This window comes from Argentina anserina, chromosome 2 (genome assembly GCF_933775445.1).
Source record: "Argentina anserina chromosome 2, drPotAnse1.1, whole genome shotgun sequence".
NCBI classification, from domain to species: Eukaryota; Viridiplantae; Streptophyta; class Magnoliopsida; order Rosales; family Rosaceae; genus Argentina; species Argentina anserina.
In genome coordinates, this window is record NC_065873.1 from 27,364,874 (window position 1) to 27,391,339 (window position 26,466).

The window sequence follows — 26,466 nt, forward strand, 5'->3', positions numbered from 1 at the left end:
GATTCCCTTAGATAGGTATCATGCTTAACCAACTTTTTCAACATTAATCCTAATACATGTACTATATATCAATGTCGTGTTTTTTTTTGTTTCCGTCAAAATTAGGATAATGTTTTATTAGTACCGACATTTTACATACTGAGATGACCATTAAGAGGACATACTGATAGTAAAATAATCTTGAGCTATCACCACTACTATAATTGGAAGCGTGGTTTTGGTATCAACTGCTTCGCCAAAGTTTTAAAGTCTCTAAAATGATCATGCTATAAATAAAAATAAAGAGAGAAAATACTGTGTATGAGATATAATATGGTAAATTATAAAAATTAAAGTAAAAATAAAATTAAGAGATAAAAGTGAAAAAGTATGGGAAGCATGAGATGGCTTAATATCATAAGAAAGATTGTAGGTAGTATGAAATAGATAAACCAAAACCAACTTTTTTTTAAAGTAATTATGTAATCTGTGAATAATTGTTAAGATTGATTCATATATGAGCACACACTTTCATAGTTGGTGGCTCGTTGTATACTTATTTGTAGATATTTCTAATATTTTTATTTTTATTTTTTAATGAGTTTAGTTGTTTAGGCTTCAATACCACCCGGTGTATTCAATATTTTCATCAATTAAAGCTGAAAGGTAACCTCAGAAGTCCTTTATTCAAAAATTAAAAACTCCGAGCTATAATTTTTTGTTGTTGTTTGTTTAAATATATAAAAAAATGATGTAAAAGATTGAAATTATCCTCATCGCAAATATGAATGATAAAAAAACTGTAAGTGTAAATGTTCTAATCAAGCAAATCCAGTCAATTGTTGTACCTCTTTAATTATTCATAGGAAAAAACTTGTGTACAACATAATATATAAGTGTATGTCCGAACTCGCTCTCATTTGCTTACTTTTTGCAATGTTAATAAATAATTTAAATCGTTTAAAAATTTAATAAATCAATAAAGATCATTTATGAAAAAGATTGATGTAAATAAGAATCATTTTCATAAGTGATTGCATCAAAGAAATTGACGACTGATCATGAGACTACTAACTTTCACCATATGTGTTCATTTGTTTGATACAATTGACTGTGTAAACGAATTTTGTTTTATATTGATCTTTTACATAAATAATAGTTAATGATAAACTAAACTTTTTAACGGTTAAAATCATGTATTCGTATTCCCTAAATGTGCAAATGAGTGAGAATTCGGACACACACGTACACAAATAAAAAATGTGCAAATAGAATCCGGACCTTTTTTTTTCGATTACAAATCATTTACTTTATCTCTCAACTTCTAAAGTGATATGACATAAATGGAACACACAATGATATTGTAGTGATACTCGATTTTGTTTTCATGGACTTAGTTGTACTAAGCCTTAAACAGCCATGCATGCATATCTTCCTCAAAAGTCATAAAGGGATTTTTTTCTCCCATCTCTCAATCAATTTCCTCTAATTTCCTTAATAGTTGATTTTTTCTTCCATGTGTATGATTTTTAGTCACTAGTTACTTGTACGTAATTATGATGAAAATCTGGAAAAAAAATGCATGCAATATATACTTGTTAGGACGAATGAATTCAATTAATATATATATATATATATATATGTTTCCTTGATGTCAGCCAATGCGAGGGGACGTATAACAATATTGGAAAAGCTCTTCTACGCGGCGAGGTGCAATCTAGCTCAGATCCGTATTTAATAAACAATACATTACATGCAAAGATGAAGTGGCAAAATATAATAACTGAATAGAACCGTAGCATAGTGGCCTGGAGAACTGCAGATCAACCATAGTCTCAGCATATTCCATAAAAATATGAATTGCAAGATCAAAGGGCCAATAAAAGCAGTGGTCACAAGATTCAATTACTAAAGCATCAAGAAACACTAGTATAGTTGAATACTTAACGGCGTAAGTTGTGCATAGTGCATACTATAGGTGAATACGTTAATTACATCTAATTGTGTGTGTGGAATCCGCACTCTTCAATTATAGCACAGGCAGTCTTTTTTGGCCGTCTTGTTTCAGGTTATGGCACCAAAGTAACGAATATCAACATTGGGTATCATGGATTTGGATACAAAGTTAATCATGCTTAATTAGTGTTACTGGTGGAAAACAACTATGAAAAGGGTTTGTGAAGAAGACAGCTCATTTCAATATATTAGGAGTAAATATTTTATTTTTACCCGTATCTACGATATTTCTCCGATAACATAAAATATCTCCGATATATTTTCGATATTTTGGAGACTTCACTTAAACAAATTTATCTCAACTTGAGGATGTCTCAAAATCTCAGAGATGAGATTTTGATTAATTAATCACTTCGAGTCTCGAGAAATATAAAAAAGAAGACTAGAAGAGTAGTCTCTCAATCAGCTAATTTTTAATTTTTCATAAAATATATCTAGATGAGGAGTGAAATTTCAAATTTTAACTCTTAAGAGTCAAGTCATATTAGTGACAAGTGCTCTCATTGACCTTGAGAGAATCTAAAATAAAGAGTCACAAAGTATCCCATGAAGGCCATAAAAGGATATCCAGAATTCCATGCAGTCAACTATCAGTCTAGTTATCTTATTTACGATTATGGTTAATTTCGAGAAGCATATAATCAATCATCGAGTTGGATTCATAATCAATCATCGAGTTGGATTCATTGTTACTACCATATTCTCTGAAAAACTGTCGACATCTCGAAAGAGATATATGACTATCATGTTAACCATTATAATTCGTACTATATGACTCACATATTTTGGGCAGAGTATTAAAGTTTTGTCGACCACCATGCGTTTTTGAAAACACTTGGAGCCTCTTTCTAGCACTAGGTAAAGTTAATAATTGTATTTGTTTGTATGTAATTTAATAATAAATAAATAAATAATTTCGGAACATGAACGATATTTTTTTTTCTAATATCCCAATATATCTCAAATATCTTCATTTTAAAAAAACGATATATCTACCGATACAAATATTTTGAACCTTGAGAGAGACCAATAATGGAGATGAGAAAAAAACGAAAACCGAAAACAGATTCAACAATTACTAATCCAAAACCACTAGCATATTGTTTAATGAGAAAAGAAAATGCTAAACCAATTTAAGTTGCAACGATCGATATCGATCGCGATATAAGAACACAAAATATCTAAGATTCAATAAAATTAGAAAAAGGAGAGGGTGACACTGATTCGTGTAAAGGGTTGTTATTAGCACCTGACTTACATAAATTTGATTAGGTAATTAGTAAGATTAACTAGGAACGGAAACTATAAGCTAGACTACCCATTAGTCACATTATTCCACCAAAATATCTAGGAAATTAACCTCGAGTTTCAACAGAAGGCCAGGTGAGTTCTGGTCATCCCTTTCAGAGTATGTTCATGTCGTACACCAGAATATTAAAACAGTGAACCTTTTTTTTTTCTCTTTGATTATCAGTTGTATAATCATATTTTCATTCGATAATTACTAAATATTTGAGCGTTTATTTCACTCGGCTCTTAATTATGATATACATGTGAAAGTACTGCCAGCCTCGATCATAGACCAATAATTAAGGTGGTGATTATGCTTATTCATCATCTTCTGCTCATTTCAAATAATCGTCATTCGTAATCTACAAAGTAGAATTAGGATACATACTTTCAGATACAAATGGGAACTGGCCCAGAGGTGCTGATTAAGTGCGTCAATCTAGCCTATTTATAGATTGTTATGATGTTATAAACGTCTTAACTAAGTGCTAATAGCATTTATCAGCATTCTTGGTCTCTAATGAGTGTCGGTTTCAGCTACCTCTTATATCAGCAAACTAAAAAACGATGAAAGACACGTGAAGAAAGCCATGCATGATAAGACAGATATGTTGTCGTGTACAGAGATCGAGATTACTACTAAGCTAATTGCATTGCAACTACGAAATGATTCAACAATATATTCAATCAAAATTTAGCTAGCAAATTGGGTCGTGAAGAATGCATGAGATATCGTACACATATATATAGAAAGGTTATAAAGCAGACGTCTACGGTGCAGATTTGTATGTTTCGGCGACTGGCGAACCACAACGATAGCGTAGATGGTGCCGGCTTCTTAAAATTTGCAGATTCCGATATATGATATGGTGTCTGATATTAATGGACCTAGGAATCGAGTTGAGGGGTCCAAAATAAGATTAAAAGTTGGAACAATGAATCAAAGAACCGAAAGAAGCTTTGCACTAGGACTGTAAACGGTTCCAAAACAGCTAAAAATATGTGGAACCGTAAACCGGACTGTATTATTTAAATGGTTCGATTTTTGTATTTTTCATAATAAGAACTGTTTGGTTCGGTTCCTAACGGTTCCATTACGGTTCCGGTGCCAAAACGGTTCAAAAAAAAACCTATAGCTGAAACTCTGTATAAACTATGTATAAACAATGAAACATCAATGTTTCTTGATGATATTGGCAATATGCAATTGTGGAAGTCTGTAACAAAGTAAATCAACTAATACTGCTACTATCTAGAGTAATTTGCTTCATGATTACAAATTTACAATCATTCAATCAACATTCAAGTTTTCTTCATAAAGTACCAAACTCACTCAACTCAGTCTCAGTGGTAAACTAAGGAGACTCACTAGATTACAAAATAACAAACCATAGTACCAAATTCATCAAATAGTCAAGAAAGCATAGCAAATTACAATATTAATCATCTATAACATCTTCAGTTCATACCTTCCCACATGCTTCTGATTCTCCGCATTTAATTTTTTTTCCTGCCTTTTCTTCCTGTTGTTGGTAGCTATAGGGGCTGAAACTGAAGCCTCCGAACTTTTGGTAGTTCTCACACTTGGTGCAGATGTAGATGCACAAGCAGAACTAGTTGGAGTAGTTGCCTTGTTAAGAGCCTCTTTTATATGTTCTACACCAAGAAAAAAAACACATTAATGAGAAGAATGAAGAATGTAAATACTAAATACATATCAACTTCAAGGCATTAAATAAACAAAGTTGTTATTTAAATTGTTAAGAAAACAAATCAGAATCATACCAGCTTCAAGGGCTTGATATGTCTCCATTTCTCTTGGTTCTGGAACGTATTGCAGCCCCATAATTACATCAGATTTCAGCCAATTTTGAAGGCAAATAAGTTTTTCAACAATTTTAGGTAGTAGAGAGGCTCGATACGGATCTATCACCCTTTTTACGGTACTGAAATTTGACTCACTTGCAACTGTAGACACTTGTACTGCAAGTACATCTCTTGCAAGTGATTGCAAGTTTGGATATTTATCTCCATTCACCTTCCACCAGTTTAAAATCCCCCAATCCTCATCTTCACCGGGTATTTTAATAGGTTTTTCAATGGGGTCCAACAATTATCTATCAACTTCATGTCCCACAACAATTTCCTCATTATGTACATAAACAGATCAAAATGCAGACACAAGCATAGGGATTAGAGACATAAGGATCCCTAGCAAAACCCAACAACATGAGAAACTTTCTGCATAGGGATCAGAGACCAAACACAGAAGCTAGGGGAATGTTTGATGAAATTTCTGGTTTTTTGTAAACACATGTTATCAATATACATAGTACAACTACAACTCTCAAAGTGGATCATTTTTGTTTAATAATACTGACAGCAACTACTATGATCAACCATAATATTTGTTAAAAAGAAGATATAATTCGTAGCTTAGTTGATGTTGCAGCTGGCCGGGAGATTTGATATTTATAGTTTGGCCTCTCAATTTGTGCTTTACCTCCTCTCTAATTTGAATAAATACTACATATGGTTCTGACATTGTTAACTCTTAAAGATTTATTCGTTAACGGTTAATCTTATGATGTATACTTTGTGCTTGAGAACATGAAGTTGTGGTCTATCATCATCTATCAGTTGATGGAAGTTGTGGTTTATCATTGATGAGCATAATTACGTACTCATATAAACTATAAAGTCATCTGATCAGATTAAGAATCGAGAACCACATTACTAGAAAAATTTAATGAATCTAAACAACCATTTGAATCCTAGTTAAGGCTAGTTGAATTTACGCATGCCTTGGTTCATTAAAACAAGACAAGCTAGCTGAATACATATATATAAAATTGATGCATAGCGGTAAAAAATCAATTGCTCTGCTTAAATGTTGAATAATGAGATTAAATCCTTTCAATTTCAGGATAATCCTTAACGAGTTAACGTTAGGCTCCAAGAGAAAATATTTGCTTTTTCTCTTGTTTGATTGTGGATTATAGCTTTGCCTTGCAATTAGCTAATCAAACATCTCAAAAAGTACATTATTATTAAAGATCATTATGATACTTTTAACTCTGAAAATCATTAGTTCACTTAAGTCTTCAAAGAAATCCTTTGATGTCAGATGTGGTTTATGGTTTATAGTGTACTATACCATGTTGTAGGGAAGCCAGGTTGAATAATATCTAGGAGAGACTCAGAGTGGAGAATCTGGAACTATAATGTGTAATGTCTACTGTTGTAATGACTCTAGTCAATCAGTCTTATTATTTTGTTTTCACTGCTTTTCTTTGCTGCAAGTAATATATTGCATATTCTATGGATCATAATTGCATATTGATATTTCTGTATATATACACTTAGCATTTTTCTAATAACACTTGTGTCTTTTCAATATACAACTACAACTCTCAAAATTTATGGTATATAAATTTGAATAAGGATACATTCTTGATAACATAAAGATGTATAGACTTGCATATGGCTACATATTTACAGAGGAGTGGGAAACAATACCAGTAATAATCAGTGAAGGAGGCAAAGATGTGAGGACACCAATTAATTACGGACAGTCTCCTCCTTGTGATCCCTAACCTTCCTCTTCGACTATAAAACACAATCTGACAGACAACAATTAAATAAGTCAAGGGCTACTTGCAATAATCAGTGATCAGAAAGCAACTAATAGATCAACATATTGGACATCAAATTGTATGTATTGGGATCAATCAAATGAAACCTCTGTGAATTTTTACTATGTAATACTTCTTACAGTGCTACAAGAAAGAATGAAAGTTCTGTTTGTTATTTATATGTTCATTGATTGAAATATATGTCTCTCCACTGACTTGAAATCTGATTTGGTTAGATCTGAATGGTGTGGGTTATAAAAGAACACCTATTAGTTGACTAAGAAACCAAATATGATTACCATAGAGTAAACTAAATCTCTAAAGATTATATAGTGTATTGAACAACAATTCCCAACAGGAGCAGAACTCAAGAACTCATTACAAACCAACAATTATGAACTCATTACAAACTAACAGGAGATGCAATTACTGTGACAATTGATCCAAAACAATATTAGTACAGACCCAAAATTTTACGTGATATCATAATTAACATCATTTCATCTTGCAATCACAGAAAACTTCAACCTAAGGGAACATTTGGTGGGCTTAGTTTCAACAAGTAAATCAAATAAAAGTAGCAATCTTGCGAATCAAACAGCTCCAGCATCATAGTAAAGAGACTAGAAATAGGTATTCACTCGTGGATTACCTTCAAAATGAGCAGAGAAGGTTCGTTTGTGGAAGGTTAATTCTTGTCCAAAGGGTGGAGGTGGATAAGGGAGGTGGGGGTGGATGAGGGAGGTGGAGAACTCGGAGTCAATCCGGCGGTGCGTACTAAGCGGTCCTCCGGCCGGTGCAACTGGGCAGCAGAGCACTGAGAGTTTGAATCTTTGTGGCTATGGGCAGACTACAATCACTGTAGAGGGTTGAGAGTGTGGATTTTGGAATGAGATAGAGACTTCAAGAGTGAGAGAGACAGATACTCAGATAGAGAGTTAGAGAGTAGAGACTGCGGGAGTGCGGGTTGCGAGATTGCGGGGGCCGGGGGGAGACTAGGGGGAGTGCAGGAGTGCGGGTTGCGAGACTGCGGGAGTGGAGGCTTGAGGCTGCGACTACTCAATTAGGGTAAGTGAAGAGTGAAGGGAAAATGGGTCTAAGATTAAGATCTAACGGTTAGTATTTGTTATACTTAAAATCCAACGGTTCTTATGCATTTGAGAATTTAGAACCGAACCGAACCGAATTGTTTTCAAATGGTTCGGTTCTACTATTATACCTTCATTTTTCCCCTACAAACCGAACTGAACTGGGGTTAATTGGTTCAGTTCCAATGGTTCCTTTAGGAACCGGAACCGATTAGCAACCCTACTTTGCACTACTTGTTCGAATCGAAATGAACAAAATTGCTTCATGGAAGTGCTGGGTTCTACATGTAAAAAGATGGAAAATTCTAGGGTGCGCTGCTGTATGTTATACAGCAGCTGCATCCATCACACAATCACACTACCACCCCACGTGCATCATAATCTTCCCTCTCTATCCACCTTTAGATTTTGATGTATGCTATACAACAGATGTACCCTAAAAAGATAGCGAGATATTGTTAGAAATGATTACATTGGAAACAATAATACTGTAGTCGAGAGTTATAATCATGTAATGTATACAAAAATTGTATACGCGCGCCACGTAGGAAAATTTCATGAAGTGCTGTATATTGAAGATCCGTAGTATATTACGTATGATTTTGACATATACGTATATCAAAATCTGTAAGTCTAATTGGGGAATAGGACATGTTTCATTATTTAGCTGTTGGAACTTAGAGGTTCCTTATATGGATTGCTACCGTCATCGATCTATGGCCACTTGTGGAGGACCTCAGAGTTCTGTGAATTGGATAATATGATTAGGCTGGAGTGCTGAAACTCTCTATATCAAGACTTTTATGAAGTATATGATGTCTTTTTCTACAACCTATTGCATGCATTTACATAAAAATTAATATCCGGTAGTGATGATATGATTAATTCGATAGTTCGTCAGCCACAGTGCTCGATTGATCTCTCGATCTTTGTCCAAGTCAGCCCTCAATTTCCTCGATTAAATTGTGCTAGCGCAATTGCTCGTAGTCGATCTAGGTTATTGAATATACTACAGTCACCATATCCAATGGAAAATTAAGGTTCCACCTTTGGGATAAACTCGATCATGCACGTTCAATTTGATCCATTTTTGTAGCTTTTTCTTTCTTTCTATTAGAACCTGTCATATACAACGAGGAAGTGCGGGTACGGGTGTAAGTCTCAGTAGAGCGCATGCATTTCCATCAATTCCATGCAAGCCAAAGAGACTTGGTTTAATAGGACAGACCCTCTCATTTTTGATACTTCTTTAGTTAATGACACTATTTCAGATCTCAAAAGGATATCATTGATATTTGTATATATGGAGATTTCGACACAGAAATCTATTTTTAGTCTAGAATTTGCGTCAAAAATGTATAAATTTGTACAAATTATAAACCACCGTTTTGTAATGTTGCGAGATAAGTTACTAATTAATTCAAACGGTCGTTGTTTCCTTCCATATAAGGAAGGTGGGCTGCTTCGAAAGATCAGACAATTAATTTTATCCATAATTAAACTACTTTTGTTTAGTGCCTGTACTTATGGTGCTTAAAAGACTCATATATATATATATATATATACATATACAGTCTCTATCCAGAGTGAATCTTCACTCTGAAATTACAGAGTGAAGTTCCAATTTTGACACACTTTTCAGTCAATTTTTTTCACCATAAGCGATTCAATATTTAGGTATGCTATTCAAGATCATCTCTACAAAGTTTCATCCAATTTGACAATGGTTTGAGCTTTCAAAATTGAGATTTACACGAACGGTTCACGTTGAACAGTTTTAATTCATTCATTGATTTAATCTAATTTCAATACCTTAACGATATCCGAATTAGATGAAATTTTGTAGAGATGATCTTGAATAACATACCTAAATATTGAATCGCTTATAGTGAAAAAATTTGACCGAAAAGTGTGCCAAAATTAGAACTTCACTCTGTAATTTCAGAGTGAAGCTTCACTCTGGATAGGGACTGTATACATACATATGTATATAAAGCTAACAAGGACAATTAACCACAATAGCGGTTATAATGTCACTGTTATGATTTTACATAATCTTAATTAAACATTATTTCATTCTTTATTTTCAACCCTAGCCTAGCTCATTCTGTTCATACTCTGGTTGATTTTATGTCGACTGCCCTAATTATATATATATATATATATATATATATATATATATATCGTGAATATAAAAGGCTAGGGCGATTGACAATTAGATGCACAATGAAGCAATTAGTACATATATATTTTGAAAGGTTTTCGTCAATGATAATGTGTACACATGGCCTTTGGTAGACTCGACAATTTATTTTATTAATTAGTTTTCTGTTTTATTCATGCAACTATACCAGAGAATCTATGGATTATGGATATGGTACCCCAGCTTGACACTTGTTTATGATGCTACGATATCTCTCATGATATTAGTTTGAAGATCCTACACTATAATTTTCCAATCCATCATTATTGTACTGTGCTTTTACTTAATAATTAACTAATAAGGGTTTAATCTGCTGCAAGTCATATGTAATTACGTATAAATTAATTAGAATGAATGATTACCCCAGAGTATAATATACAACATAATTCCAATTTGGGGAGCAAACGTGCTTATGCATAAAATTGAAGCATCAAAGCAGGTTCGATCGAAGCATCAAACTTGATTCTCAAAGAAGAAAGTTTATAAAAGTGGTCAATGTCTGCAATAATTGAAAAAAAAAAACCTTTAGTGAAGAACAAGGCTCTGGTGTATGGCCACTATAATAGGGTTCCCTATAATAGAGTTCTCTCCAACCCTACTTATTCTAAGACTAAATGAATTGAATATTTTAGCTTATGTGTGCAAAATAGTTGAGCTAGCTGCTATGCTAATCAGCAGCATCTATCATATTATTTGGTATATTGTATGTATATATACATTGGATGATTACTTTGTTTTTCTTTATAGTTATGTCACTTATGTGGGTCAAGCTTCAATTGGGGTCAGGCTCTAAAGATGGTTCTCTAGTCTGTCTCATCTCCCCCACAGAAGAAAAGGAGGAGAAGGGAAACTGATTAATCTTTGGAAGATTACAAGCAGATGTTGAAAAATAAAATGATGAAAATAAAAAGAGAGCCTATTAGTACTAGATATATGGTTGCTGTTTACTCCTTTGGGAAAAAAAGTTAACAGTTACTTTAAGTGTCTCATTCACAGCTCATCATGTTTCACCATCTAGGTATTAGCTGCCAAATTAATCTCACACTATCAGCACTTCCGAACTAGTACCATTTGCGGGGTCCTTATTCCATTTGCGGGGTCCTTATTCCTTTTAGAGACCTAGCCAGAGCACTCTTTTTCTCCTATTTTCTCTTTCTTTCTTTCTTCTGTCCTGTTTCAATCTTTGTTGTTGTTGTTTCTGTTCTTCTTCTTCTCTTCTTGTTTCCATTGTACGTGTTCAATTCCCAAGCACACAGCGCAGCAAAATCATATGAATGTTGCTGCATGCAAGCTGCTGGTAAATTTCCTGATCAGAATTATTTGACAATTGGGACAAGCTAGATATCCTAACACTTGAATTGTTATTACGTTCTGCTTTGCAGAGCATTTGCAATTGGAATAAACTTCTTATATTGTTCAGTTCTGAACTTGTTGGCATCGACATTGCTTCTATTGGGCATAATTCTTTCACCTACAGCCGCCTCAAATGGTGATTAATGAGTTAAAGGTAAACAGGAACAATGTAAATAAAAACAAAGGGTTTATTATATTTGCACAAAGTTACCAGCCAACCTAATCCTTACACCGGTAATTTACACAAAGAAGAGGGAGATGAGATATATATATATATATATAGATCAGAGTTTAAGCCCTTAAATGAAAAACCATAAGGGCTCGAAACTTCAAAAACATCAAAAAGAAAAAAAACACACTTACGTACGTAATTTACAATTAAACACTCTTAACAGAACCACTTACTAATTAATAATCCCATAACAAACCCTCAAAGCCAGTCGAATTAGCAGCACTTCCTAACCCTCCGCACACGTAGACGCCGCAGTCCCCCATTTGCTGTAGCCACGGCGGAGGATAAACCCACTCGTCATCGGCCGAGTCCACCAACACAAACTCACTTCTCAACTCATACGGCTCGTAACTCGTTCCCAGGCTCGGCAGCTCAACTATCTCGCTCAGTTCCTCCGACTCGGTCGACAGGTTGTCTATAGCCGAGACCAGAGAATTCAACGAGGACGACGATGACGCGGCGGACATTGAAGGCGGAGTGGAGTCGAACTGGTGCATTTGGGCAGCCTTGGCCGCGGCTGCCTGAACATCTCGGGGAGCAAGAGAGGCCGGCCGCGGCAGCGAGTCACTGAGTTCAGGGAAGTTAAGAGTTGCTGAGTTGCCTTTGATGCTCAACGCGGCTACGTCATGAGCTCTGGCTGCCATTTCAGGTGTGGGGAAGGTTCCGAGCCAAATGCGCGACTTCTTCCGGGGCTCGCGGATTTCCGAGACCCATTTGCCCCAGTTGCGCATCCGTACGCCGCGGTAGACCGGGTGCTTGCTCGAGTCAGCTCCTCTTGCCCTTTTGATCTTCTTGTTGGTGTTGTTGTTATTTGGCTCTAATTCTAGTGAACCAGGCTTGATGAGGTTAAGGATCCCGGAACTCGCCGGGGATGACGGTGGTGAGGAAGAGGTGGAGCTGCTATCAGTTTCTGAACTCAACCGGGTTTCAGTAGTACAACCCATTGTTGCTTCTATATATACGTGTGTATGAGTGTGTCTTTGATGTCAAGGAAGCTGAACAGTGGGCTATCGAGAAGGAAATGAGTAGTAGTTTCCGTCGTGTAAGTAGTTGGTACTGGTATAATTAGGATAAAGGAAGAAGGAGCTAGGACAACGCGAAGATTGCTGAAAGGGTTCTTCTAAGTTTTAATGGTTTCCTTTATTGCTATTATTTCCCAATGACTCATACACCACTCTTATAGGGAGAGAGAGAGAGAGAGAGATGGTCACCCTACTCTGTAATGGTAGACCCTAGAGCTTAGAACTGTACACAGTAATGGGGTCCCTTTTCCCTAGCACCACCACGCAACCCCATTTATCTCCTCGTCAATATAATAAGACTACCTCTCTGAAACCTTTGCCATTTTTTTTCACCTAAGCTCTACTGTTCATTTATCCCTTATCTTCTTCTCTCCCACTCTCCTGTCTGTACATGCCATGTCTCAATGTACAATAATGGCCCTTAACCATGCAATTTGACGTGTTATTTTTCTTTGTAAAAAGACTTTTATCAATGAAAGCAAAATTGGAGGTACACCCCCTTGACATGCCTATAAATCAATCCGTCATCAATTTCCTAATATCACAACTAATTTGATGCTTTAAATACTCTTAGATTTAGCTTCCTATCTTGGCATATTTACCTCGCCGACTTTCCTTTTGCTTATTATTTTTTAGTACAGTATTGGGTAGATGAGTAAAGTTTTATCAGCTTATCAAAGAGCTAAGACAAATGTTGCAGGAACCAGAAAATAAACTTTAGACTCTAGAGAACAAGCTAGAGAGGCAAAAAAAAAAAACTTACTAACCTCAGAAGAGGAGACCCGAACCCGTCACCGCACCCCTTGTTTTACGTCAGCGCGTTCGTAGTAGTTGAGAAGAGTGAGAAGCAGTATGAGGTGGCCATAAATAAAAGGGTTTAAATCGCCATAAATATACGTTCATGATCGAGCCTTGATCCATATGCCGGATATATAGACAAATTGTACGGATCTATAATTATATACAAGTAACAAGGAGTAGTTAGTATGTGTACCCGCCACACAATGTGTCATTCCCACGTGGTGTACCCAGTCAATCATTTTACGTCATGCTATAATTAATATGCACGCTGTAAAAATGGAAACAAATTTATTTACATATAAGAACTAATCAGAAACAATCACAATAAAAAATGGACCAATAACATTAAGGTAGTACGTCACATGTGATATGTGGCGGATATATATAATAATTTCTCTATATACAAATGTGAACTGTAAAAGAGACAATTATAAAATACGAACGACGGCGTCATCTATCATATGTGAGGGTGAAAAATATTTGAGTCGCTACTAATTAATTGCTCGATCGATTATCTATATTTTGGAAACTTCTATCTTGAATGGTATTTTCTCCATATCAAATGCATACAAGAATTCATCTTTGAAGTTTCCGGTCAAAACCCCAAACCTAAAGTTTTAAAGTTTCCTGTCAATCTTTGCTTCAATATATAGTTCAATTCTGGGCTGGCTACCTAAATCTAAATCTAGCAACACCCTAAACCTAAACTGCGTGTCGAAGACCGATCATTACATTATTATCCAAATCAGGAAGATGACCGGGTAGTAGTTGCAGCATATTGATCAAAACACCAACTCAGAACTAGCAAATTATAAGGTAGTGTGTGCATGAACGAGTAGTCGATCTCAAACTGATCATGCACACACCTCATCTCTGGCTGGGTCCCGACCATTTACAGATACGACCCGAGGATGTTGGGCCAGTCCATTTCCACGAGTCCGAAATGTGGTTGAGCCACGACTACGATCGAGCCGGGGGGGGGGGGGGGGGGGGGGGATACCCTAGTTGGAAAAACCTTAGTTAATGGGGTTTACCCCACAATTTCATGTCAAAAAAATGGACGATACCATGCCCCCCTATATTTAAGAGCCGGTCCCTGGTGGTACCTTCATCGATTGATCGGTTCTCTTGCAATCTTCTAGAAAATGTCCGCCGTACCATTGCAATGATCGGGAACCTCGCGTCATGTTACCTCTTTTTTCGTCAGAGAGGGAGGGAAAGAGAGAGACAGAGAGAGAGAGCCCTTAGCATATTATTTAATTAAACCTAGCCAGCCAGCCATGCGGTTTACTTTGAAGAAGGTTGTGGATTTTGGTTTAACATGTAAATCTTACGTACAGTGTACTATCGTAAATGGTAGGTTACTACCATTTACTGTGATCCTCATCGATCAGATGTGAGATGCCTACTCTAAGTTTAACAATATAAAATTTTGGGTTTTATATCTGAAACATCTGTTTTCTTTTAGCATGCAACTAATTGTCAGAGGCGGCTCGAAAAATATATTAATATAGTTTCTGGTTCGTGATTGCGATGCAATCTCTTTCAGGGTCAATCAATGGATTGAAACTACCATATCTTCCCACCTAATTTCTTTCAATTGTACGTATAGAATCTAGGATCCATTTACAAAGTAGTGAAAGTACTATCTACATAATTCAGTGATACGTACGTGTGTGTATATTCAAACAGTTGCGAACTTGTGATTGTGATATATAAAAAATCGTCCCTTAATACTTTTTACGTATGAACCAACTTATTACAAGTTCACAACTATATTGCGTTGAGTTGCTTTCTGAAGTTTTAATATAATACCAATATATTCAAGCACCTTGAGTCCTAGACCTGCTTTGTAATTCACAAATTCGAAAATGCATGGCTACTTTCTTACTAAGCAGGACTCTAATCTCTGTAGGCTCTAACTCAAGCGTGTTATCGTGTCCATTAACTCTTTTAATAGTAGCCGTAGCATTCTTTCCCATTTGTATTAAACTAAACTGAATATGTGATTGTGTACTCGTGTAGTCGACTGCTGGATTTTTGGACATAGAAGACACATTTGTACGTGTTGATCCGATCAGACAGTTGTATATCTTCATGGATCATCGATCGATATCATCCAAAAACGATCAGGATTTCTAACTTGAAATTCCTCAGTTCCCGCTATTGAAATACCCGTCCAGTTGTACGTACGAATTAAAGTCATAAGAAGTTAGAAATGTACGTTCTTCATGGGCTGTTGATTCACCACAAATCTGGACCCGGCGATAATCGATCGATTTTCCAGTCCCCAGTTTTTGTCGTGAGGGTCGTACAAGTGCACAACGTACTGGTATATATATAATATATATTGATGGATTTATGCAGAAAATACAAGCTATGCCGACGACCACACACAGATTTGATGATTGATTATGTGGCCTTAATGCCGGGTCAATTTAATTCAATGATCCCATCGATCATTCAACATCATCATAATAAAAGGAGCGTTGGTATTCTTGGGCCATATATAAACATCCATTTCTTCTTTCTTATCAACTGTGCACCAGCTACCTCCATGGCTCCAACTCGAATTGAAGTACGTACGTTGTCACCGATGACTGATCTTCCATGTTGATGAAAAATATTTAAAATGTAGTTGAGTTTAGAAATTCCTATAGCTAGTTCCATTAGCAAATATCAAAACTTAATCTTGTTTAGCTACGATCTTTCCCGAATCTAGGATGGCACGCAATTGGGAGGCTAACTAGGCATTTGCGTGTACGTGCGCATTTGAAGGGCAACTTGGTGTGATATAGGGCTAGCCTTTCTCAAAGTGGCTGATGAAACGAGGATTTTAAATGTTTTTTATTTTTATTTTATAGCAGTATTTGATTAGGTTGTCGACATGCATCTAGCTAACACTCTCTCTGTTTTGAGTGTAGGGGAGTAGGATCTCATCAGTTAATTGGATTATAATAAACTTAGTGACGTTTGATTAAAAATTAAAAAAATAAACTTAGTGACGTTTTCTTAAATATCTAGGAAAATAAATTAGATAATTGTCTCAATTAGTCCTCATTTTATTGATCTTCACCCGACTTTTATGTCTTCTAGTTCTTCTTTTGATCGTGTTTATCCCTTTTTAGCTGTAAACTCAATCTTCTCAACATTTTCTTCGCTTTTGAGCTCCAGTCAAACAAAGATTCCTACGATAGCTGTTAATCATAATTAAGAGTACTTTGGGTCAGTGGAGTAAGATTCATGAATATATGCAGGAAACGGATTGTATGCACCATAGCCCTAGCCTTTAATTTATGGAAGCAAATAGAAAGAATTTCTGGCCATCAGAATTCTTTTTTCCCTTTTTTCTTACTGTCAACGTTTGTTGACTAAAGAACGTATGAGATAAAATAAGTTAAAAAATTTAAGTTTTTCACCCTAAAAGGAAAAACCTGAGCGAAACTTTGGTATCTCTGGTGAGTTTTGGGTGTGACCAGACGGGTGTTCTAATCATGAAATCTTAAAGAGTTTTTGTCGTGAGATATGAGATTAGGGGAGCCAAGAGCCATACCTCCTTTTGAATGAAGGTGGCTGAGCCGGACTCTGTCGATTTGACAGCCTTATACGCCGCGATTTCTTCAATTTCTCTTGAATCACAGATGAAATCGATCTGGTTGAGTGCGTAGCTGCCCTGTGCTGTGAGGCTGTACTTCTGTCATTCGTGTTTATAAAAGAAAACATAAAGTACATATACTGTTAAATTTAACAAACAATTATTTATGGGGGATTACTATTTCAGCGTACAATTATATATATATCTCGGGAAATTCCCCAGCATCCTTTCTGAGTTTCTGCGAATGATGGACAGATATATAGGCATCATATATATAGTCATATAGAGATGGTCGAACATAAATGTATAACGGATCGATCAGATTTAACAGTCAGTTCTTATAAGTTATAACCGGACTGTATAAGAATGTGTAGCATCACATTTCACATCACTTGATTTTTTTGCATATATTTCAGACAGAAAGGCACCAAACATACAGTGAATTAAACCTGCGCCGTTTAATCACTGGAATTTCTTTACGTACATGTACATCAAATCTGGTAGGAAGTGAATTAATATGTATTTATTTGTTGGGAACACAGCTTTATATGAATTTATTATGGTAGACCTACTGATATTTTTTCTAAGATTTAGTCCATAACGCTGCACTAAATCTCTGTGTTTAATATCGTGTTTCTTTCACATGCTATATATATATATATATATATATTATATTCATGTGAAGCACGCTCGATCATGATTCATACACACTTCCACAGTGCACGCACGGCCCATGTAGTACAGATATACATATATACAAGCAGCTCGACCTGCAAATTAGATTTCATCAATAAGCTCAAACTAGCATGGTATCTATGTAGGTCCGATCGATCATGTACATTATATACATGCATTTCATCTAATACTAGCATTAAACCGCACCCGCACGTGGGTTGTTTATTTAATTTTTTCTGTTGCTCCTCAGTAAAAATTTATACTCAATAATATGAAAGACTTAAAAAATTAAATAAATTATAAAGAAATTGCTTAAGGATTATCATATTCATACTATAATCATTGAAGATGGCTACCCCGTTACCCATAAACCACAATATATATCTAATTAAGGTATCTAACTAAGGTTCACAGAACTGAGGTTTATCTTTGATAAAGAAGTTGAAACTGTTGGAAAAATGAAATCAAAGGGACAGTTTAATAACCCAACAACCCGTAACTCTATCAAATAATTCCCTAAATCATCACCTACACATACTATACACATATAATCGACTCATTAAACATGAAATCAAATTAGAGAGATAATGATACAACACCTACCAACAATATGTATACAAAACCAAGCCTCTTCTTAAATGAAATCGTACCTACAACAATTGAACAAATGAACATAAATAAGGGTTTTCATGGATTTCGTGTCCTCCCTCCAAATTCTTAACAACCTTCTCTATCATTTCTTCCTCCTCTGCATTTTAACGAACACTACTGGAAATCAAATTATGGAGGTGGGGTGTTGAGAATTTTGGAACGGGGGAGTACGTGTTTGTGTGAAACAAAAACTGAATTGTGTGGCTATGCAGATTTACCATTTTATCCTTCTTTTATTTATGTTGATTATTACTTTAGACATTACAGTCTTAGGACACGTTTGTTACCCAGGACTGTCTAAGTCAGGACTATTTCTTATAACAGTCCCGGACTATGCAAACTTCGGATTGTACTGCAGTAATCCCTAACTCAGGTTTGATACTGCTTCGGACTAAAGAACAGAACAGTCAGAATAGTCCAATCCTACGTTTGATGATGCATCGGACTAAATTTTGTAACTCAAATATTTTGTTACTGTTGGTTATATCTTTTGTTTGGCCAGGATGAAAAAGAAATATTCTTGAAGATTGAATTCATATGTAGTGATTTATGGTTGTCTATATATGTAATTCATGAATGGTTGTAGGGAGGATGTGCCTCAAGTTGGTATGATGTGAAGGCATTTTGATTTTTTTCTCAAGAAAAGAAGTTTCTATAATTAAAACAAGTTTACTGAAGATGGAACTGATTTCAATAAATAAAAATACATTAATATATTCACAAGTACAAATTATATATCCAAAAGAAAGATGAAAGACAATTCCAGTATTTCCACCCTATTCTTACACATATGCACACATGTATCCAGCCATTTTCCCTTCTCTAAGGAAGGACCTGAGGAAGTTCTATGAATCTCCACAAAAAAAAAAGAAAAAAAAAGAAGATGAAATAGTAAGCCACAAGTTCATAGATTACAAAATAAGAGTAATAGTTTACACAAACAAGTCCACCAATTAATACAACAATGGAAACTGAATTCTCAATTAGCATTTTACATGTTAAGAAAGTACAAAAGACATCAATGCTAATCTAGTAGTACAAAATGAGTTCATCATAGCAAATGGTGGCTTGTCCAACATGTGTAAAGTCAGCAACTCCCCCAAAAGGTTAAAGTCAGAAGCTAGGTAGATCCCCTACGAGCATCAAGCAAAGCTTGTTCAACATACATTGTCCTTGCTTCACCACGCAATGACTTAAACACAGAGATACGATGTGGCTCTTTTAAAATGTATTCCACAACCTTAATTTGGTCCAGAATAGGAAGTCCAATATCCTCAATTTCTTTATAAATATCAGAATAACGATCTTCATTACCTTTCAATATGGCATCAGTCACCATTTGCAATTGTTTTCTAGATTCTTCAAACAGCTTATTCATTGCATCCATGACTCTATCCTCATCATTTCTTTTCCTCTTTTTTTGACTAACTTGAGATTGTCGGCTAGCTTCTCTGCTTATTAACATAGGACTTGTGTTATTCTCAACATCAACATCAACATCAACCTCAACCTGAACTTCATTGATGCTCTGCTCCTCCACCATATCAGCAGGGGTCTCAGACGCATTACCATTAGCACGATCATTCCCAAATATGTTTCCTAGTCTTTCAAACATGGGATACGATTTGTTTCTCCAGCCTTTTGCTTCTTTGTTTTGCTATGGCATAGAAAGAAAAATGAAACCAGTAAATATTTTCATCAACCTTAAAATAGAATCTGCAACCTCAATAATAAAGCCGAGGTATTAAAATCATTACCTTCTCATAAGTCTCCCACACTTCATTACTATCAACTTCCACACACTTTTTACATCATTCCATGCAAATCCACTCTTGTTTATCATGTCATAGATGATGCTATAATCCTTCTTAAGTTTCTTCAACTTTGACTCAATATGTGGACTTGCCTTCAAATTGGAATTAGGACATAACAAATTCAAAGCATTCTCTATTTTCCCCACTTTACTAGATTTGAAACTTCGAGTGTCGCAGCGTTGTCCACTAGCAACAATGCCATCAAGCACATTCAACAAAGATTCTTCTTCAAATTTGGTCCATATACGTCGTTGCTTCCCTTGTTCAGCATTCTCATCACCACCTTCCATACTGAGCATACAAACAATAATTAGAACTCATACTAATGATCAAAAGACAGTCACGCAGTTCCATAAAATGCTAAACCAAACAGATAGGCAAAAAATTCAACAACACATTATAGCTTCTATTAATTGTCAATTTGTCATTTTAGTTCAGAATTTGATGTCAACACATTTATTGTTGATTAAGAAAAGGAGACACGTCATTAATGAACACACATAAACATATCACAGACCTAAGAACACATTATCTTTCAGATATTGCAGAAATAGAGATTTTTAATCCAATAGAAATCGTATGTTCCCTTGAAATGTATCTTTCTCATAACAAAAGAACAGTAATGAGACCTTTATAATGGATACAACACCTATAGTTATTGGAATACATGCAGATATCACTCAAGAGTCTTAAAAGCAAGAAGACCTACCTTCCTGAACTTGACTAGAGTCTTCAACACAGGAGAACAAGCTTTCAAGAATGTAGAAGAAAATGATCCACCTGCTACAACAGAAGTTCTATGAATCTCCACACAAAATAATAATAATATGCCAGGAATTCTCATATCCAATATTTCATATTTAACCATACAAATAGGCAAAAAATTCAGCATTACCATAATATATGAACACAGAACAAGGAAAATTAACACGTTCTACAATGTTAGAGACAACAATCCAAGACATAAACAACAATTGAAGACATAAACAACAATCCAACTACATAAAATCTTTCTAATCAGCCGCACAACACAGCTCTAGCTACAATCTATCTAACGTCTTGCAGATCTTCCCCCCTTGCACTCCTCACAGCCCTTCTGTCCCTTGTAGTATTTTCTTCAACCTCAGCAGCTATTGCTTCCCTTGCAGCCCTTCTTCTTGACCACTCATTATACATTCGTAAAACCAAGTCATTCCTCCAAGCAGTCCATTGATCAGAGGATTCAACGTGGTGAATTACATTAACATTTTCCTCATTTTGTGACTCTAAAGGAAATACTGCATTCTCCATCGGATCTACAGACATCTCTCTTCTAATCAAATTGTGTAAAAGACAACAAGCCATAATTATACGACTTTGTGTCTTTATTGGATAAAATGACGGACTCCTTAGTATTGCCCATCTTCCTTTCAGCATTCTAAAACAGCGTTCTATGACATTTCTTGCCTTAGAATACTTCATGTTAAAGTATTCCACATGATCACTAGGCATATTTCCATCATCCCATTCTGATAAGTGATACTTTGTTCCTCTATATGGTGCAAGAAATCCCTCACCATTAGTGTAATCACCATCTACAAGGTAATAGTAACCTAATATCCAAAATAAAAATTGTATTAGTGTGTGTAAAGGCAAGGAAACAATCTGAATTTTTTCTAAACCCAGTAGCCTTACAGGTGGGAACTCTTAATCCATTAGGCCTAGTGACTGCATCATGAAGAACCCTAGAGTCAGATGCGGATCCCTCCCAACCCGGTAAAACAAATATGAATTGCATATCACGAGAACAAACAGCTAACACATTTGTAGCAACTTCACCCTTTCTTGTTCGATATCTTGGCTGGTCATTTGCAGGCACACGTACTCTAATGTAAGTCCCATCTAGTGCTCCCAAGCAATTCTATTAAAACAAAGATTCATTATTCATCAATTGCATGGACACAAGGCATAGTTTAGGCTTGAAAAAAAATTGAAGTCCATAAAATATACAAACCTTAAAATACTTCCATCGCTGATCTGTGCAATCAGCAAGTACTAGATCAGGAACCCTTAACAAACTCCCTTGCAATCGTAAGACACCTTGTAGTACTGAATTGAAGTACCTACTAACAGTCTCTCCAGATCTAAAAAATCTACCTCTAATCGTACGATTTTTCACATGATGTGCAAGCGTATGGACAAAAATACATACTTGCTCTTCCACTGACATCAACCCATTGTTCTTTATCCTCCCATCTGTGCGCAACAATTCATATAGCAAGCCAAAACACCTTTTATCCATTCTCAGTTCATTCACACACTCAGTGTCACTATTACCTATGATACTATTTAGATAACTCAAACGAGTTTTTTGTCTTATGAATGACCGATTATTTAAGACCTGTCTTTCAGCACGCCTTCTCCTCAAATTAAAAAAATGTAACACAAGCATAGTGCAAGCACACATGGTCCGTAGGTGCCATAAATTCACCAATAAGAGCAACAAAATGTGTCTTCGATCCATTATCTAATATTCACAGGAAAATAAAAATCAATGAACTACTCACACAAAAAGGAAGAAGAAGACCTAGCTATGAAATTCATCAATTGAAATTCATATTGAGCATTTTCAACCCTATATGCAGTAGCATTCTAACCACCAAGCTTTCATCAACATTGAATATTAAAGATAAGTAAAATTATCTCATGTAAAATTATCTCATGTTAGAGGCCAACCTAACATTGTTCTAGGCTTTCTGGTTAATAGTTGTTCATAAGCAATAAGCTCAAACACAATGCAGGAGGCCAAAAAGGAAATCATAGCTTTCAGTCTTATTAAGAGAACTCCATTTTATTCATACATATTATTGAACAAAAACTAAACATAAGAGTCCTCTAATTTCGGCTTGATACAGCCTAGCTTATTAAGAGAACTCCATTTTATTCATACATATATAATTGAACAAAAACTAAACAGGAGAGTCCTCTATTTCGGCTTGATACAGCCTAGCTTTTCATTTAAATGCTAATTCCCAATCATAAGAAGGAGCAATGACTTTCCAGATGTATGGAACACCATAAGCTGCTCTGAAGCAGTCCATATTGGTTTCACTTCAGCAAACAGATCAAGGACTACCATCTTCCCTCAAGGAACAGAATGTAAAAGCCCTGTCAAGGCTGGAAACTTTTAGTCATTTTCTTACGGTCATAAGTTCATGATAACCCTACCATTTCGAAGCATATAAATACAAATTTGTGTGTTGGATGCTAAAGCTAGCATCAGAAGCTTTTGCATTCAATTTTACTTCCAAAGCTATTAAGTTTCTTAATTGAAATCGGATCAAGCAACCCAAATCAAGAAGACGACCTATCTATGAAACTCATGAATTCATATCAAATCAAGCTACCCAGACCAAGAATCATTCATCAATCAATCAAATAAACACAACCCATAAATAATAGTCAAGTAAATCAATCTATTTTAACCCATACCAGATCGAGAAAAAAAATTCAAGATAGAGCAAGGGTGAAGACGAGAGGGAGAGAGAGAGAGAGGTAGAACCTGGAATGGGGGTATGTGAGAGAGTCGATGAGTGAGGAGAGAGCACCAGAGCTGAGTGAGAGAGGCATGAGAGTGAGACGAAGTCTTCTGGAACCTTACGTTTTTCTTCTGCAGCGAAAGCTTATGGAGTCCCCCCAATTTTGCGGCTGCTCCGTAAGCCGAAATATGGGGGACGCGGGGACTGCGTAAGCTCATTAAATGAAATCCAGTGTTTTCACCAAACGTGGGCTTCGGCTTATTTTTGTGTATAAGGTAGTCCAGTCCAATCCAAACCCAGGTAACAAACGTACCCTTAGTGTCAGTGACAGTTCCATAAGGCATGTTGGCTTAATCACTACTGATGACAGATATTTCATATTTTTATCCTTGATCATCATATAAATTTTTATACGATAGCGATATAGTCTATTTTCAAAGAACAAGTCTCATTTCAGTAGTGAGATATTTATTTATTTTGCTAATAAAATTAACGAACGCCCTCATTCCTACAAATTTAGGTCATCCCTTTAAGGATCATGCATGATTGATTGATGTTCGGCTAGTGTGTATATCTATGTAGCACCGACACTTCAAAGGATAGTGTCAAAGTGTCTGACACTGTCTAACACGCCATGTGGTGTGTCCGAAATTTTGACTTTTTCGACACGGCCTGATACGTTGACCACACGTTTTTGACACGCCACGTCACTAACTATTTAGGATTAAAACAAAAAATAAAAACAAAAAAAAACCTAAGGCCTCAAGCCTAACCGCAACTATCCCACTTCTGAAATTTCCTTTTGTTTGGCTTCAAAGACCCAGACCTTGGAAGATAATCATCATTGCAAAACTTTCTCAAGTTTTGAATCACACTCATCTAAGAGCTTAGATTTGGACAATTGAGTGTGAGTTTGAAGTGAGAGGACGATGCAAAGGTTGAAGTGTTATGGAGTTAACCTATTTGCAGTGAGAGGACGATGCAAATCATGAGCGTGTGTTTGAAGTGAGAGGACGACCCAATTCATAGGGAGCAGCATATTTACTTGGCAACCAAGTTGGTTTGAAGATCATGTTAGGTGAGTACTTAGTACAATTCAGTATTTGTAAATAGATTATGGCTTTTTGGCTATTGCAATTTAATGTCTTCGAATATATTAGGGAAACCGAAGGCAAAGCATCAAAGGAGAGTTTGAATCGGGTTTGAATCTTATTGGAGTGAGTTGTTTGTAGAAGTAGAATCTAGATCATTCTCAAATACTCAATTGGTCAAGGTCTGTATCGCGCCTCTTCCTCTGTCACTCCGTTAGCAATTAACCGATTACATGTTTGAGATTTCTACGTTATTCTGGCTGTATTGTACTATTGTTTGTTTAGATTTTTTGGAAGGTCATAGATTCATAGGATTAGTTTAGAAACTTTAGAGTGTTTGTTTGGATTCTTTGGAATGTCATAGGATTAGTTTGAGACTTTGGGTTTGCCGGTTTGGTGATACTGTGCTACTGTGTTAGAGTATGATAAATAGAATGTGTTTATTTGAATCGGATGAGCTCAAGTGCAACTAAGAAAGAACCAAGTGTTGAGTCAGCTCAACCGAAAAATCTATGTTATTGAAGCCATGTGAATGCTAGTTTAATCTTGTTATGGATATCAATGCAACTTTGTAATAAGTTGTTAATTATGTACTTTTATCACATGTTTTAGACATTTTTGTTATTACTAATGAATTGTTATGTAATGGAATGAATTTGGAACTTTAATTTGGTATTATAACTATTATGTTGGGTCCTATATTTTTTTCTTACACATTAATATATATATATATAATTATATGTAAATTGTCATGTCGACGCCGTGTCGAGATATAAGATTTTGAGATTTACCGTGTCAGGTGTCGCGCCTTGTCGGTGTCGGTGCTACATAGGTGTATATATTGACTGTGTCAATGTGTGTGTCTGGTTTCAATTGATTTCTGCATTACATTACCTAAGCTAAGCTGCTGTGTACGGATGGATTAATGGATGATTGAGTGAGACCATGCTATGCTGTTTCTGCAGTAGTGTAGTAGTAGTGCTAGACGTGCTGGTGTTCCATCATATTCATTGATTGTTCAGATTTCAGAAGGCTCATGCATTTCGAGTCAAATGATCCATGCACGACACTGTCAAATGAGTCCCTTCAGCTTATATATCAATCGATAGTGTGCAGAAGCTATTGATTACTGAAGGATGGGAATTAAAGGCAGCTGAGCTGAGGCTTCGAAGTTCTGAGCTACCGTTGAGCTTTCTTCTGCATGAACACAGTGATAGATTACACGTGCATTAAGCATGGACCTAGCATCATCGATCTTCTAGCTAGCTGGTAATTTGGGGACCAAACCTATTCAACTCGATCATATAAATCTGGATATCATATATTTATGACTTTCTGTGGGCAGTGCCTGGGTCTGCCAAAATTTTCATCACTTTCGAACTTTCGATAACCATTTCATGGTCCTTCAGCCATCGAGACAATTGAATGGACTCATGGGATACACTACAGTTTTATGTTATTGGATAATCTTCAACTCATGAACTGGATTCGATTCGCAAAATT

The 26,466-nt window shown here is 35.8% G+C and overlaps 1 protein-coding gene across 1 annotated transcript; it reads right to left on the reverse strand.

The window, feature by feature from the left end:
- Positions 1-11,923: 11,923 nt before the first annotated feature.
- Positions 11,924-12,920, reverse strand: LOC126782781 (dehydration-responsive element-binding protein 3-like). The gene has a single exon (XM_050508094.1). It carries the CDS (start codon positions 12,738-12,740, stop codon positions 11,973-11,975), a length of 768 nt encoding a protein of 255 aa, XP_050364051.1. The 5' UTR covers positions 12,741-12,920; the 3' UTR covers positions 11,924-11,972.
- Positions 12,921-26,466: the final 13,546 nt, after the last annotated feature.

Excerpts from the sequence above, each read along its gene's own strand:
- LOC126782781 (XM_050508094.1), bottom strand. The coding sequence starts at position 12,740 with ATGGGTTGTACTACTGAAACCCGGTTGAGTTCAGAAACTGATAGCAGC.